This window comes from Poecilia mexicana, unplaced genomic scaffold, assembly GCF_051168715.1.
Source record: "Poecilia mexicana isolate PSO_F unplaced genomic scaffold, ASM5116871v1 scaffold_13, whole genome shotgun sequence".
NCBI lineage: Eukaryota > Metazoa > Chordata > Actinopteri > Cyprinodontiformes > Poeciliidae > Poecilia > Poecilia mexicana.
In genome coordinates this window covers 28834599-28849809 of record NW_028263382.1, presented here as the reverse complement: position 1 = coordinate 28849809, position 15211 = coordinate 28834599, and the positions used below count along the sequence as shown (strand labels likewise).

The 15211-nt window shown below is 41.6% G+C and overlaps 3 protein-coding genes across 3 annotated transcripts; all 3 read right to left on the bottom strand.

Moving 5' to 3' along the window:
• Nucleotides 1-740: 740 nt before the first annotated feature.
• Nucleotides 741-4194, bottom strand: LOC106910405 (extracellular calcium-sensing receptor-like). The gene is made up of 5 exons (XM_088011395.1): nt 3916-4194; nt 3036-3827; nt 2682-2909; nt 2420-2543; nt 741-1654 (listed from the first exon to the last, which is right to left on the bottom strand). Exons 1-5 carry the CDS (start codon nt 4177-4179, stop codon nt 741-743), a joined length of 2322 nt encoding a protein of 773 aa, XP_087867521.1. The 5' UTR covers nt 4180-4194.
• A 2763-nt stretch (nt 4195-6957) lies between these two features.
• On the bottom strand, nt 6958-10136 carry LOC148155869 (extracellular calcium-sensing receptor-like). Its single transcript, XM_088011392.1, has 5 exons — nt 9819-10136; nt 9453-9738; nt 8556-9380; nt 8236-8466; nt 6958-8154 (listed from the first exon to the last, which is right to left on the bottom strand). Exons 1-5 carry the CDS (start codon nt 10022-10024, stop codon nt 6985-6987), a joined length of 2718 nt encoding a protein of 905 aa, XP_087867518.1. The 5' UTR covers nt 10025-10136; the 3' UTR covers nt 6958-6984.
• Nucleotides 10137-11489: 1353 nt separating this feature from the next.
• On the bottom strand, nt 11490-14789 carry LOC106910410 (extracellular calcium-sensing receptor-like). Its single transcript, XM_088011391.1, has 7 exons — nt 14480-14789; nt 14101-14389; nt 13396-13911; nt 13117-13356; nt 12798-13025; nt 12504-12627; nt 11490-12420 (listed from the first exon to the last, which is right to left on the bottom strand). Exons 1-7 carry the CDS (start codon nt 14695-14697, stop codon nt 11519-11521), a joined length of 2517 nt encoding a protein of 838 aa, XP_087867517.1. The 5' UTR covers nt 14698-14789; the 3' UTR covers nt 11490-11518.
• Between the last annotated feature and the right edge of the window lie 422 nt (nt 14790-15211).

The window sequence follows — 15211 nt, the reverse complement described above, 5'->3', positions numbered from 1 at the left end:
GGTTTTAGTGAGAACAGAAGCAGCAGCGTTCTGGATCAGCTGCAGGTGGAAGGTATAATTTTATGCAGACCTGTGAAGATACTGTTGCTGTAATTAATGCCACTAAAGATAAACGCGTGTATGAGTTTCTCTAGATTTTGCTGGGAGATCAGTTCTTAATCCTTGAAATGTTCTTCAGGTGGTAGAAGGCCAACTTTGTAACTGTCTTTATGTGGCTCCGAAGGTTCAGTTCTGAGTTCATCATCTGAACTCGGACCTGAGTTCTGCTGATGATTTCAGGTCTGATCGCTGGTTTCTAGCTGTAATAACTGAAACAGTGTGTTGACTCTATATCGCTCCTCTTCAGGTCCAAAGATGTTTTTGTTCATCCGGAGAAAGTTTTGCCACATCCACACATTTATCTGTCCTAAGCATCTTGAATGGGTTCTGAGTCACCTGGTGACATCATGATGTAGAGCTGTGTGTCATCTGTGTAGTCATGGTAGCTAATCTTACTAAGAAGTCTTTAAATTTGACTATGCCTTTGAAGAGATACAATAAATTATGTTGATAACATTTTTTTTTTTAAAGATCCAGGTTTAGAGCTGCTATGTACAGATATGTTTTAAATGTTTTACGGTTTATTATTATTGTAGCACACATTTGAATTTATTAATGATGAAAATGCATATAAAGTAAACTTATTACATTTACATTCATATTCAACAGTTTTCAACAGACTTTGTGGCGAAGCTTTATCTTCAGAACGCCTTTGGTGGCCCTTTCCCCATCATGTGCTTTTTTGTATTTTTCTCTGGTTTCAGTAACATGATATAACATTTTGGGATAAAAATGCAAATTAACAGCCCAAAAGTGGAGGCGAGGATAGCAAAGATTTCTACAGCGACACTGAAATTTCCAGGAGAGCTGACGTACGCTGGGATGAAAGTGATCCACACAGCGCAGAATATCAACATGCTGAAGGTGATGAATTTGGCTTCGTTAAAATTATCAGGCAACTTCCGAGCTAAAAAAGCAAAAACAAAACACAAGACGGCAAGAAGTCCTATGTAACCGAGGACGGACCAGAAACCCACAGCAGAGCCCAGGGCGCACTCCAGGATGATTTTTTCTTTGAATTCCTTCAAATTCTTAGATGGAAACGGAGGAGAGATGCTTAACCAGAGGATACAGATGATCACTTGCACGAGAGTGAAGCCCAAAACGCTCAGTCTCTGCTGTGTAGCTCCAAACCATTTCATCATGCTACTCCCAGGAAGTGTAGCTTTGAAGGCCATTAAAACCACCATGGTTTTCCCCAGAACACAAGAAAGGCAGAGCACGAAGGTGATGCCGAAGGCCGTGTGCCGCAGCATGCAGGACCACTTGGAGGGCTGGCCGATGAACGTCAGAGAGCAGAGGAAACACAGAGTCAAAGAGAAGAGCAGCAGGAAGCTCAGCTCAGAGTTGTTGGCTCTGACAAGAGGAGTTTTTCTGTTTCTGTAGAAAATTACTATCACAATGGCTGTTATACATGTTCCAAATAAGGCTGCAGTGGTGAGGAGAATCCCCATAATTTCTTCATATGATAGAAAAACAGCTTCCTTCTTTACACAGGCATCTCTTCTCTCGTTTGGCCACAATTCAGGGGGGCATCTCACACAGGTGACGGCACCTGCAAATTTAACAAATTAAGAAAATAAAATATATATATATATAGTAGATTTTCAAACTTTTACTTCTGCCATAAATAAAGACTGGGCCAAAAATAACTATGACTTTTCAACCCAGACATTTTAATTTTGAGGTTATTCAGGATTTTATCTCACGTATTTTTCATATGTTGTAAGAATATGGTAGCATATACCCTTAACTTATAAAACTACTCCTAAGTCTGTTCTCTTAAGATTTAGTTTATTTTCTAAATAATACAACAAATTCTAGATGTTATTGGTTAAAATGTTCAGATTTTTTTTAATGACAATTTATATGATGTTTAATAAAATCCAAACAAGAGTATTTGGCGTTTCTCTGTGCTCTACAGACTATTCTAACACAAATCTGTTTTTTTATACAGTCATTTTCAATAAATAATGTTCTTGGAAATTAATTTATTTCAACATCTTAATTCACTAACTGAAACACGAAACACATGGTATAGATTAATTTTACTCGCACTGATGATTTAAAGCCTATGCTAATATATATATATATATATATATATATATATATATATATATATATATATATATATATATATATATATATATATATATATACCTGTATAAGGTATACAGGTATATTACCTGTATACTTTATAGGTAATTATATTACCTATAAGGAAAAAAACGTAGGTCCCATTTAACAAACATTTTGTAATGCAAAATTCTTTTGTTCAGTATTAACATTTTTTTAAATTTTGGAATAAATTCTTCTATACCTGTAACGTTGCTCATTTCTCCTTCTGCACATCTTACGCAGTCGTGGCAGCAGACGGGTTTTCCTTTCTGGAGAACCTTGCGGGTCCCTGGTGGACACTTCTCACTGCACACCGACACAGGGACCTACAAAAATCACCTTAACAATATTATACATTGTTCTCACGGGTCTTTATGACTGTTTTGGAATATACAAATATGAAATATAATGTAGAAGTGTTAAAATACTGAAAAACACACACTTAGCAGTGTAGCAGTTTTTACCTTTGTTGAACTCTGCGCCCATATTAAGGACTTATTATGAAGACTCAGCTGTTTGTCAAATGGTAATGACGCATCATAAACGCCAACTATGACAAAGTCCAACATGCCGTTTTCTCTTGGCTGCCAGTGCATAATTTCATACTTTGCAGCTGGATCTCCGTTCTCGTTAAAGTAAACCTCTTCTCCTTCCTTTGTCTTGAAGTGAATCTTTTGAATGTGCTGCAAAATCTAAGACACAAGTTGTTTTTTATTTTATTTTATTTTATTGCATAACTCAGTGGACATAAAACATGGATATCTGCTTTAATTTACTTCTCTGTAACCTTTCTCTTTACTTATATTTTCTATGCTCACCGTGAATGGGTCCAGCTGCACGTTCTTGTTGCAGGTTTCATCACATCCGAGAATTTCATGCAGAGCGTGAGCCACGGCATACACTCCCTTATACACATTGTTAAAAATGGGCATGAGGGACATGTCAGTGAAGCTGTTCTCCACTCCGGTCAGATCCTCCTGTCCGGTACATTCTCTGTAATTTTCATCTGATTTCTCCTGCTTGAACTTACAGCTAAACAACGTCTCCCAGAACTCTTTGTACAAGTCGTTATTTAAAGATCTGAGTGGCCTCACGTCCAGTATGAACTCTCTGAGACCGCTCACGTGAGCTTTAGCGATGGAAACGCCGATCGCTCCGTCCAGGATGTGATTCTTATCCACTGCTGCAAACTGAGAATCAGAGATCCACCCTTCACTTCCCACCCACTGGAACCCGGTCATGTTGTGGTTTGACAACTCATGTATCAGCACGTCCATGTCCAAGTGCGCGACGAAGGCGATAATCACCTTTGAGGTGGACATCTTTATAGTGTTGATCACCTTTTGCATTTTTTCTGCTGAATCCGTTCTGAAGAAAGAAACTGAATACTCCAAGCAGATGCCCAGCTGCTCTGCAGTCTCTGTGAATGCAGCGATGCCGTTATTGCCATAATCATCATCGCTTCTGACGGCTCCGACCCAAGTCCAGCCGAAATGTTTGACCAGATGAGCCAGAGCTCTGCTCTGGTAGTAGTCACTGGGTACGGTTCTTAGAAAGGATGGATACTTGGTTTTATCACTGAGACAGGCACATGTGGCAAAGTGGCTGATCTAAAACAAACAAACAAAAAAGACAAAATAAAGATCATAGTAATATTTCTATCTTAAATATAATTTTAATTGTGCAAGTTTAACATACCAGTGGTATGTGAAACGGTCCAATTAGAGTCGATATTGCAGTGCTGGGAGAGGAAGAGGTTTCCCCTACTATCGCCTGAACTTGAACAGGTTTGGTACACGGAGTGTCAGAGTTTGAAGACACGCTTTCATTGCGATTGTTCAAGGCAAGGGCAACTTTGATGCTTCTGGGAATGGAACCACAAGTGTCATATATGCTGTATCCAAGAGAAACATCGGGCAGTAGGTCCGTTCTGTTATTTATCTCCTCAATGGCAAAGAGCATGGTCTGGGCAAACTGGACTTCTCTGAAATTTATACTTGATTCAAACGACAATAAGAGGTAATTGTCATTTTTTTCTGTGATAGTAGTATTGCACATGAAACATCCACTTACATGATATCAGAAAACAAAGGTAAGCTGTAAACAGAATTTATAAGATATAATTTACCTGATGCATTGCAGTGGCAACGGCTTCTGTTCATAGGTGTTCTCTATGTTCTTCCAGCTGCTGTGAAAGTAGAAGATTCCCCCCAGTTTTATGTCGCCATCCCTGTGCAGCTGAGGGATCTCAGCCTCTCCTAGCTGCCTACATGATGGGTCCTGAGTCTGAGAGAAAGACACAGATAACAGCAGCTGTAAAAGCACACATCCCAACTCAGGCCAGCTGTGCATGGACGTCATGTCTGCAGAAGCCAAGTCACCAAGCAGCATTTCAGAAACCGTCGGGCAAACTAATACTTGGAAAAGGTATTTTATGAATTCTGGATCAGCTCATATATGAGGGACAGCGACATTTTATCTCCGTGGGACTACAAGGCGGAGAAAGGGGAGGAGGAATGTTAACGGGTCTGGGTTCTCAGATTGAATACATGTAATTAGGGAAGGCAGTTTTTCGTCTGAAAATGTATTCATGACGGATGTCATTTTAATCCTGCAAAGGTTAAAATAATGTATTAACTAATCAACAACATTTTCACAAAAGTTCCAAATTCAATAATAGTAAAAGTCATAAAAAATCTTTTGTAGTTGTAGGGACATAGTTGTCTCTACGTCATAGAAAACCATCTGGTAACTTTTGTTTTGGAATATCACTCATCACACAGAGCGTTTTTTTTTTCTTTTAGTTTTTTGTGTTTGCTTCTCATCATGTTGTGCATAACCTCTTCATATCCTCAAACAGCCTTATTTCTAGCTTGAAAAAATGGATGTGGGAATGATGTTGGTATTGCCGCCAATTTTGTTGGAAGGGTTTAATTTTAGGCAAAACTTTTAAGGGACTCGGGTACGGCACCGTGATTTTGCAAAAAAAAAAAGTTAACTTTAAGAAGGATTTTTTTTGTCTTTTTTAGTAATCCAGTCACATTCTCCCAATTATTACTTTAAACAACCTGTTCCTTTTCAGATAAACTCCAAGTGCTGCTGCTTTGGGTCCTCAGCTCCAGTCCTCGAGGACCAGCGTCCTGAAACTTTTAGATGCGTCTTTGCTTCAACACACCTGAGTGAAATAATCAGATCATTAGCAGGAACTTGGAGACCTTGACTGCGTCCACTGAGGTCTTTCAGCCATTTGATTCAGATGTTGGACCAGAGACACTTCAGGACACAGATGAAGACATCGGCTCGTTATTAATTCATGGCTCTCTCCTGAACACAGAGACAATGTTTCGCTTTATCTAAGCATGGACTTAATGGACTTAATCTACATGGCATTGTTCAAGTGAGATCATCCAATTAAACTGCTTTACACAAGAGCCACATTCCCCCAATTGCACTTACAAATGTGAGCAACAAAATGCAGATTGGTTGGAGCCTTCGGGTTTAGTGAATTTCCCAGGTTCACATTGACATGTGGCAGGATGAAGATGGAACTGAATATACAAACTTTTTATTGCTAGATGACTTCCAACTGAGCTTCAGGTGACCACACGTCCCCCATCGTCCAGGCTGAGTTTAACACAAAAGTTAAAGCCTCCAGCTGGACTCCAGGTAGCTGTGGTGGCTATCAAAGCCACCATGTTCCAGAGCCTGTCTGCAACAAGGTCCTTGACTTGTCTTGTAGTTGTCGTCTAGTATATGTTTTGTTTTTTGTTGTTTTTTTTAACAAATCACTCTCTGCTATTGTTATAATAATGTTAGCATGCTGAATTTTGTACGGCATGAATAAATATGAGGTCTCTCAGCTCTCGCTTTGACCTGGGCATAAAGAAATAACTTCTATCAGGAGCCCGAGAGGTTAACGGAGAACAACCAGCAGTCAAAACAGCGTGAGCAGGAAGTAAAATGAAAACTAGTTTCCTTTTTGATCAACATTAAAACCAATTAACCTTCAGCATCCATGAAAAGCTGTATGGCAGTAGCTCAGGAAGCAGGAGTTTGCTCTGTCACTGGTGATTTGAACCTTGGCTACACTCAGGTCATTGTGTCCTTGGGCAAGGCATTTCACTCACCTCGCCTGCTGCTGGCGGTCAGAGAGTCCGGTGGTGGTGACTGTATGACAGCTTTCTCTCAGTCTGCCCTAGGACAGCTGTGGCTATGTGTGTGTGGGTGTGTGTGCGTGTGTGTGTGTGTGTGTGTGTGCTGTGACACAAAAAGCCACACTACAAGTTTCTGCTTTACTTTAGTCAAGCTTTTATTAGCGACAAGAGAAGCTGGGATACATGTTAATGCATAGAAATTGTAAAAACTTGATCCTTTTTTCACTTATAGTCTCTTGCATATCAACATGCTGTGTTCAATTTTTTCTTATCTAGCACCAAAGTAACATTTTCATCAGAGAGAGAAATCCAGTGAGATTTGTAGAGTTCTATACTATATACTATTATAACTACTATAATTTAAACAATGTATTTCTCAACTTATTACTTTTGTTTACAGAGATAGAAACAGAAGTGCCGATAAAATTGTTCACACGTACCCAATTATGAAACTCAGATTGACTTTTCTGTTTGGAGTTTCAAATTCACAGGCGTAATAAATACTGCCGATTCTTAATGTACGAGGGCACACCGTTAGTTTGAACAGTTCTAACGTCAATATTTTAACAATTGTATGATTTTGTTTTTACTTTTTCTAGTTGAAACACACATCTTAAAGGGCTTTCAGGGTGCCTTTATTCATCAAATGTTTCTTTGTATTGTTTTGGGGTTTAAATAAAATGATGTAACACTTAGGCAAAAAAATACACAGCAGCATCCCATAACTTGAAGCCAGAATGGCAAATATCTCCACGGCCACACTGAATTTCCCAGGAGAGCTGACATAAGCTGGGATGAAAGTGACCCACACAGCGCAGAATATCAGCATGCTGAAAGTGATAAACCTAGCTTCATTGAAATTGTCAGGAAGCTTTCTGGCTAAGAAGGCCAATCCAAAGCACAACATGGCTAAAACCCCGATATATCCCAATACGGCCCAGAAGCCCAGAGATGATCCAAGTGCGCACTCCAGTATGATCTTCTCGCTGTAATATTGAGTGGTTTTGAATGGATGGGGAGGGCTGACTGTTAGCCATATTATACAAATCAAAACCTGAACAAGTGTGAGAGCTAAGACACTGAGTCTCTGCTGTGGAGGGCCAAACCATTTTGTCACGTTGCTGCCAGGAACAGTAGCCCGAAAGGCCAACAGAACCACCGTTGTTTTCCCCAGAATGCAGGACACACAGAGGACAAAGGTGATGCCAAACGCTGTGTGGCGCAGCATGCAAGACCAATCGGAGGGCCGGCCGATGAAGGTCAGAGAACACAGAAAGCACAAACCCAAGGAGAACAGCAGGAGGAAGCTCAGCTCAGAGTTGTTGGCTCGGACAATGGGCGTGTGTCTTTGGCAGAAAAATATCAGGCTTACAGCCACTGTTGAGATTGCACCAAGGAGCGACAAGGTGACCAACGTTATACCCATTAGCTCTGTGAAGGTGAGGAACTCAACCGATTTTAAGTGACATTGGTTCCTCTCTTCACTGGACTTGTACTCATCAGGGCATTTTTCACATTTCACAGCATCTGAAAGGATAAACACGTTTAAGCTGTACAGAGAACACATCTTCAGGTACACCAGTAAAGTGCTGGCAGCGATTTTACCCAGCAGAAACACAATGAGCACCAGGGTAAAGGCTACAAATCCCACCGCCTCACTTGTGCTATTGCTGAACTCCCCCTCAGCACAGACGATGCAGTCAAAGCAGCAGACGGGTTTGCCTTTAATGAACGCCCGGCGAGTGCCAGGCAAACAGCTGCCGCTGCAGATGGACGTCGGTACCTGATCCGCAGAGACGATATTTAAAGCTGAAACAGTGTAAAAACAAACCACGCATTGAGCAGAGAGTCTAAATTGACTCACATCGTGACTTTCTCCTGCCCAGATGGCTCTCACTCCAGCTTCCATCTCAAATTGCCGACCTTCAGGTCCGGAGGCATCATAATAACCGATAGTTTCAAACTGTATGTACCCTGTCTCATCCCGTTGCCAGTTTACCAGTGCGTAACGTGCGACGGGGTCACCGAACTCGTCGAAGAAAACATTTTCACCAGTTTTACTGGTGAAGTTCACCTGAGTTAGGTAGTGCAACACCTACAGGGGGGGGGGGGAGTGAGTTTCTCATGATTACCACATCATCGCTGATTGGATTCGAGCACATTGTTGTTTTTGTTCATGTTTACCTGCCATGGTTGAAATTTCTGCCTGTCAGCACAAGCATTGTTCTCAAAGGGCCCGTCTCCATCTTTGCAATTAAACACCATGCTCAAAGCATGAGCAACAGCGTATGTGGCTTTGTAGACATTATTCAACAGGCTGGCATCTGAAACATCAGTAAATCGCGTCTTTACATCCCGCAGGCTCTCTGCGCCGCTGCAGGCTGTAACACGATCCTGCGGGTAAATCCCTGGTTTTGGTGACAGGGTGCAGTCAAAGATCGTTTCCCACAACTCAACGAGTCCCTGATTTCCCGGTGCGGTGGACGGTCTGCTGTTGGTGAGGAACTCCTGCAGCCCAGGGATGTGAGCGTTGAGCGCTGCGAAGCCCACGGCCCCCTGAACCACGGCGTAGTTCGCCGGAGAGGCAAAGTAACGATACGTGATCCAGCCTTCGCTTCCCACCCACTGCAGGCCTGTCACGTTCTGGGCGTGAAGCTCTTTCATGAGTGCATCAAGATCTGTTGCATCTGCAAAAGCAACTATGACCTTTGAGGTGGATTTTCTGATAATGTCCACGACTTGTAGGAATGACTTCCTGGGGTCGGTCCGGTAGATGGCGACTGAATACTCGACGCACACGCCTTCCTTTGTTGCTGCTTCCAAGAAGCTGGCCATGCCACCGTTTCCATAGTCGTTGTTAGTTCGGATCGCTCCCACCCAAGTCCAGCCAAAGTGTTTCACAAGCTTTGCCAGCGCTTTGCTCTGATGAATGTCACTTGGTATGGTTCGAAAGAAGGATGGGTAGATCCTCCTGTCGCTGAGACATGCGCAAGTGGCCGAATGACTGATCTGAAAAGAAAAGTAGAAAATTAAAATCGCATCATTCCTTCCAGTGAGTCAGAATGCATGAGTGCCACTCACCACAGGCACCCTGAAGGGACCCAGCGTACGTGCTATGCCTATCGTAGAGGTGGAAGTTGTGTCCCCAATGACAGCATACACGCTGGAGAGGTTGTTGCACAACCCTTCTCTGTCTTCGTATGGATTCATGAGATTCAGCGATGACCTGATAGACAGAGGTATGCTTGGGCAGGAGTCAAAGATCCTATAACCGAGTGTCACATCTGGCAGCAGTTCAGTGCTATTGTTAATCTCATCTATCGCAAACATCATGGTGTACGCATACTGAAGCTCACCTATTTCCAGCCTGTAAAAAAATAAAAAATAAAAAAGACATGAAAATTACATGATGACAAAAGATTCATCCTTAACCTATTACTGTCTTACCCTTTACACTGGATTGCTCCCGGGTTGATTGTGAGCTCTGGACTGACTGTGACCGGGTTCTGGTGGAAGGAGAAAATGCCTCCGATGATGATATCTCCCTCCTTAGAAAACTGAGACAGTTCTTTTGTCCCGTATATTTGACATGAAGGGTTTTCCCCTCTTACATCCACAAGACAGAAAAGTAACAGGCCCACAATAAGCAGCATAATTCCTCACCTGAGTACTTAGCACACAAGTCCTAAGTGACAGGAAAGGTATAGTCTGACTGTTTTATAGGAACGCATCAAACCCCAGCAGGGCTGATTCTGAATATTTTCATCGTCCCCACCAATCACGTTGCTTGTTTTGTCCCTGATAGGAAAGCAGACCTTTAAGTCCTGCATGCTCTCCTGTAAATGTTTCTTTAAATTGGTTTTTATCATAAAAACATACTTTTAAAGACACAACAGAATACTTGAGTACATTCTTACGAAAATGTTGCCAATGATTTTCAGAGGCCACAATTTCTCATTCATTTTTTGTGGTTTCTGCAGAAAAACTGAATTTTTTTAGGCAACATAAACTGTTAAAATATCTCACCTGATCACTGTTTAACTGCATTTTTTTAAATTATATTATATATTTTCCTGGACACAGGCATGTAGTCTTTAATAATTCATCCGTGTTAAATGCTAGGATTGCTTTTTGCAGTTAACTGAAGAAACAATTATACGTTCACTCAGTTTTATTATAACATTTTTGTTTTTTTAATTATTATTCTTTCTTGACACTTTGCTTTGGATGACTTAAAATTTTATGATTACTTTTCTAGCTCCTCTCTTCCAGACAGCTGGGGATGTCAGAGGAAATGTCATTGTAAAAGGTGATAAAGAAGAAGTAGACGTTTAAGACTGAGTGTGAACAGCCAACAGCTTTAGCTTTGCAAGACATCACAATAAAACAGAGTGTTTTTTTTCTCTCTAAAACTTCTCCACCTGACGCAGAAGTTTTGCTTGGATTGAGACATTTTTAATTCTTTGGTCAAGATTTCTGCTGTAAACTGGGATCGGAAAAGAACATTTCAACCACACAGATGCGTCTTATGCCGTTCAGTGGTGCATACATGGAGACGAGAGCTGCAAAAGGACCACAGAGATGCTGTTATTCTTTTTATGACTTTTTAATAAGTAAAGCAAAGAGTTTACACCCTGGAACAGGCACTGCAGATCAAAGGACCTAATAACACGGAAACTGTCGAGCCCAAACAAAACTCTGTTATTTTCAAATGAAGTTTTTCAATTAATCTGCACTTGGTGTCGTGAAATTACCACACTGATTGTCCTGACTCAATTCGGTTTCACTGTAATTTGTATAAACTTTTAATTAACTTTTTTCCGATTAGATGTTTGTTGCCGTTTACCTTACTTTACTGTTTCAACCTACGCCTTTTATAATATCAAGTGCTGTAATAAAACAGTACAATCCCTGGGATTGGTAATCAATGTCACATATTTTGCCATTATTGAGGCTGCTCAGTGTAGATCTAGTACCACCAGATAAATCAACAAGTATTGATTAAACTAATCGTGGTGAATATATTTTTCTCTTTGAGATAAATAACTAGTGGAAACTAAACACAAAGAACGAAAGAAATTGTGAAAGTGTTCAGAAACTAATAACAGCTAAAATGTGGACTATATTATCACTGCACTTTGCTTTTCCTAAAGCTTGTCTCTTCCCATCAAATGTTTTTTAGTATTCCTCTCAGGTTTCAGTAGTAAAATATAACATTTTGGTGCAAAAATACAAAAAAGCAAACCAAAGCTTGAGGCTAGAATTGCAAATATCTCCACAGCTACAGTAAACTTTCCAGGAGAGCTGACATAAGCTGGGATGAATGTGAGCCAGACGGCACTAAATATCAGCATGCTGAAGGTTATGAATTTAGCTTCGTTAAAATTATCAGGTAACTTCCGGGCTAAAAAAGCAAACATAAAGCACAGCAGGGCCAGAAATCCAACAAACCCCAACACAACCCAAAACGCCACAGCTGATCCTAAATCACACTCTAGAATAATCTTTTCACTGGCGTAAACTGTATTCTTGTGTGGAAACGGCGGAGCGAAAGCTAACCAGACCACACAAATAAACACTTGGATTAAAGTACACCCAATGACGCTCGTTCTCTGAAGCGGAGCTGAACACTGAGGAAAAGTGTTTGCTGGTCTTTTCGCTTTGAAGGCCATCACCACGGTGATCGTTTTAGCAAGAATACACGAGATGCACAGAGCAAAGGCTACGCCAAAAGCCGTGTGACGCAGCATGCAGGACCACTCAGTGGGCCGGCCGATGAAGGCCAGAGAGCAGAGGAAACACAGAGTCAGGGAGAAGAGCAGCAGGAAGCTCAGCTCTGAATTACTGGCTTTGACGAGCGGCGTGTGCCGAAACCGGAAAAACACACACAAGACCACGAGCGTTAAACTGGCTCCGCACAGCGAGAAGGCAGTGAGGAGGGCCCCCATGGTCTCTCCATATGACAGGAACTCAATCACCTTTGGGACACATTTGCTGTGGTCGACATTCGACCAGTACTCCGACGGACACTGTGAGCACTCTGCAGAATCTGATCAGGAAAAATAAAAACCGGAATGGGTTCGGTGCATTCACAGTATGAATAAGGAGAAGAGTTTCACTTGTTTCACTCACTGCTCGTGTTGCTGATCTCTCCAGCAGCGCACGGGACACAGGAGAAGCAGCAGATGGGTTTGCCTTTAATGATTGCTTTCCGGAAACCTGGCAGGCAGTTCTCACTGCAGACAGACGGCGGCCTCTGAAACATCAGATCGATTCAGCAATCAGTTCCCAAAGATATATGAGCTATGTAAATTAACAGATCTTAAATAAACTTTCTAAAAGTAACTACTTTTTATCTCATTGTACCATGTTACAATTGTTTCGTTTCACAAAGTTTAAAATTCAGAAATACTCATTTGTTTCTACCTCCACAGATTCTGCGGCCCAGGTGATGTTGACTCCATTCATGGTCAGCTGGTTTCCATCTGGATGAGAAGCGTCGTACTTTCCAACCGTTGTGAACACAACGTCTCCTGCTGGGCTTCTCTGCCAGTTCACCAGCTCATAAATTGCTGCAGGGTCTCCGTTTTCATCAAAATACACGTTCTCTCCGGACTCAACAGTAAAATTAATGTCCTGGAGATACTTCACAACCTATCAATGTTAGAAAGAAGTTAATAAGCACAATTGTACATGTATTTTAAAACAACAGACATTTATTTTAAATATTACATGAATTTTTAACCTGTCTTGGCTCTGGCTGCTCTCTTAATTTGCAATTTTCACCACCTGGCTTACATTTCAACATGCTATGCAAGGCGTGAGCAACAGCATACACGGCCTTGTACACGTTGTTGGATATCCTGAGCTCCGACACGTCTGTGAAAGCGTTGTCTACAACTCGAAGACTTTCGGAGCCAGAGCATAATTTTGTGCCAGGTGTGCTGGACTGGAAACTGCATCCAAATGTTGTTTCCCAGAACTCCTTCAGCAAATTGCTCTCGAGTTCCTGACTTGGGTTCACCCGTAAAAGGAAATCTTGCAGGCCTGTGATTTTTGCCTTTCTTATCGCAAAGCCCAGCGACCCGCTTAGTATGCCAGAGTACCTTTTCTTAGCCAAATGAGCTGATGTGATCCAGGATTCACTGCCGACCCACTGCAACCCAGTCAGGTTTTGACTCAAAGCTTCCTCCAGCAGAACGTCCATCTCATCGTAAGCCAAGAACGCAACCAAAACAGCCGCTGTGCCCCTGCTGATCACTCTGACGACCCTCTCCACGTTCTCTCTGGAGCCAGTCCTGGAGATGGACTCAGAGTACTCGACGCAAATCCCCTCCTGACTCGCGGCTTCAATAAAAGTCGCCATCCCGTTGTTACCGTAGTCGTTATCGCTTCTGACTGCCCCGACCCACGTCCAGCCAAAGTGCCTCACCAGTTTGGCCAGCGCTCTGCTCTGATAGTAGTCACTGGGAATGGTTCTGAAAAAGGCGGGATACTCCTTTCTGTTACTGAGGCAAGCGCATGTTGCAAAGTGGCTGATCTATTGGAAAAGACAGTGACACAAAAACATTGGCGTGTTCAGAGATGCTTTCTCACTTGCGATATTGTTACATGCATTTGCTGGACCTGCGGATGTTGTGGAATGTGTGAAATCTAGTTTATTTCATAAGTTAATCATGAACTCGCTTGAGTTGAGTCCCACTGATTCTAAATAAACATAAGCATTTACCAATGGTATGTGGAAAATCCCTGAAATTTGTAACATCACAATGGTCGTAGAAGACTCAGAGGTTCCAACTATGGCATGAACGGACGACTGGCCGGAGCAGTTTCTTTCAAAAGCCCTTCCCTCCCCGTTCATCAAGCCCATTCCTGAACGTGTCGTAGGCAACGTGGAGGCGCAGCTGTCGAATATCTTATAACCAAGTGAGACGTTAGGCAGTAGAGAGCTGCTGTTGTTGATTTCCTCAATGGCAAACACCATCGTTTGAGCAAAACGGAATTCCCTCAAGTTAATTCTGGGGGAAAAAAGACACGTTGAAGTTTATGCATTTCGTCAGAGTTCAAAGAGCTGGTTAAAACAAGAGCAGGAATCAGCACAGCAGTACCTGGAGCACATGAGAGGTTCTGGTGACTCAGTCCAGGAGAGTAAAAGCTTTGAGATTTGGCTGTGAAGGGAAAAAGCTCCTCCTATAACAACGTCTCCCTCCTTAGACATCAGAGGAAGCTCTCGGCTCCCCAGCATTTCACAGAAAGCTGTTTCATCTTGTGCAAATCCTACAGTAATAACTACAAACATCAGAATTATGCAGATGTTTTTCCACATGTTAAAAAAGAAAAAGGAAAAAGACAACCTAGAATCACTCTTTCTCTCCGACTCACTGAAATGTTGCTTCTCTATGAGGCTGTGCTTTATACCTCTGGAGGAGACGACGACGGCTAAAGTCCTCTAATCCAATCAGAGTGACGATGATGCAAGCAACTTTTAATTCATTTGGGATTTTTTTTAGCATTTATTATTTCTTCTACACTCAAATCTATAATGTAGAAACACAGCTTTTAATCATATTTCTAAATGTATTTTATATGTTGTCTTTCAAGATCTTTTAAAATCGATTCCTTTTGCACCATTTTTATTTACGAACCATTTTAAGAGCAATATGTTTATACTAAGTGTGCTGGCATAGGTTGGATCTAGAGTTATATAAATGTAGGTTAAAATACAAAAGCCCACTCTCCACACATTCCTCAATGTAAATGAAGCTGAAACATTGAAAATATTTATTTATACATGTATGTTAATGTGTATATAGTTACAGAAAGTGTATAACACATAGAGC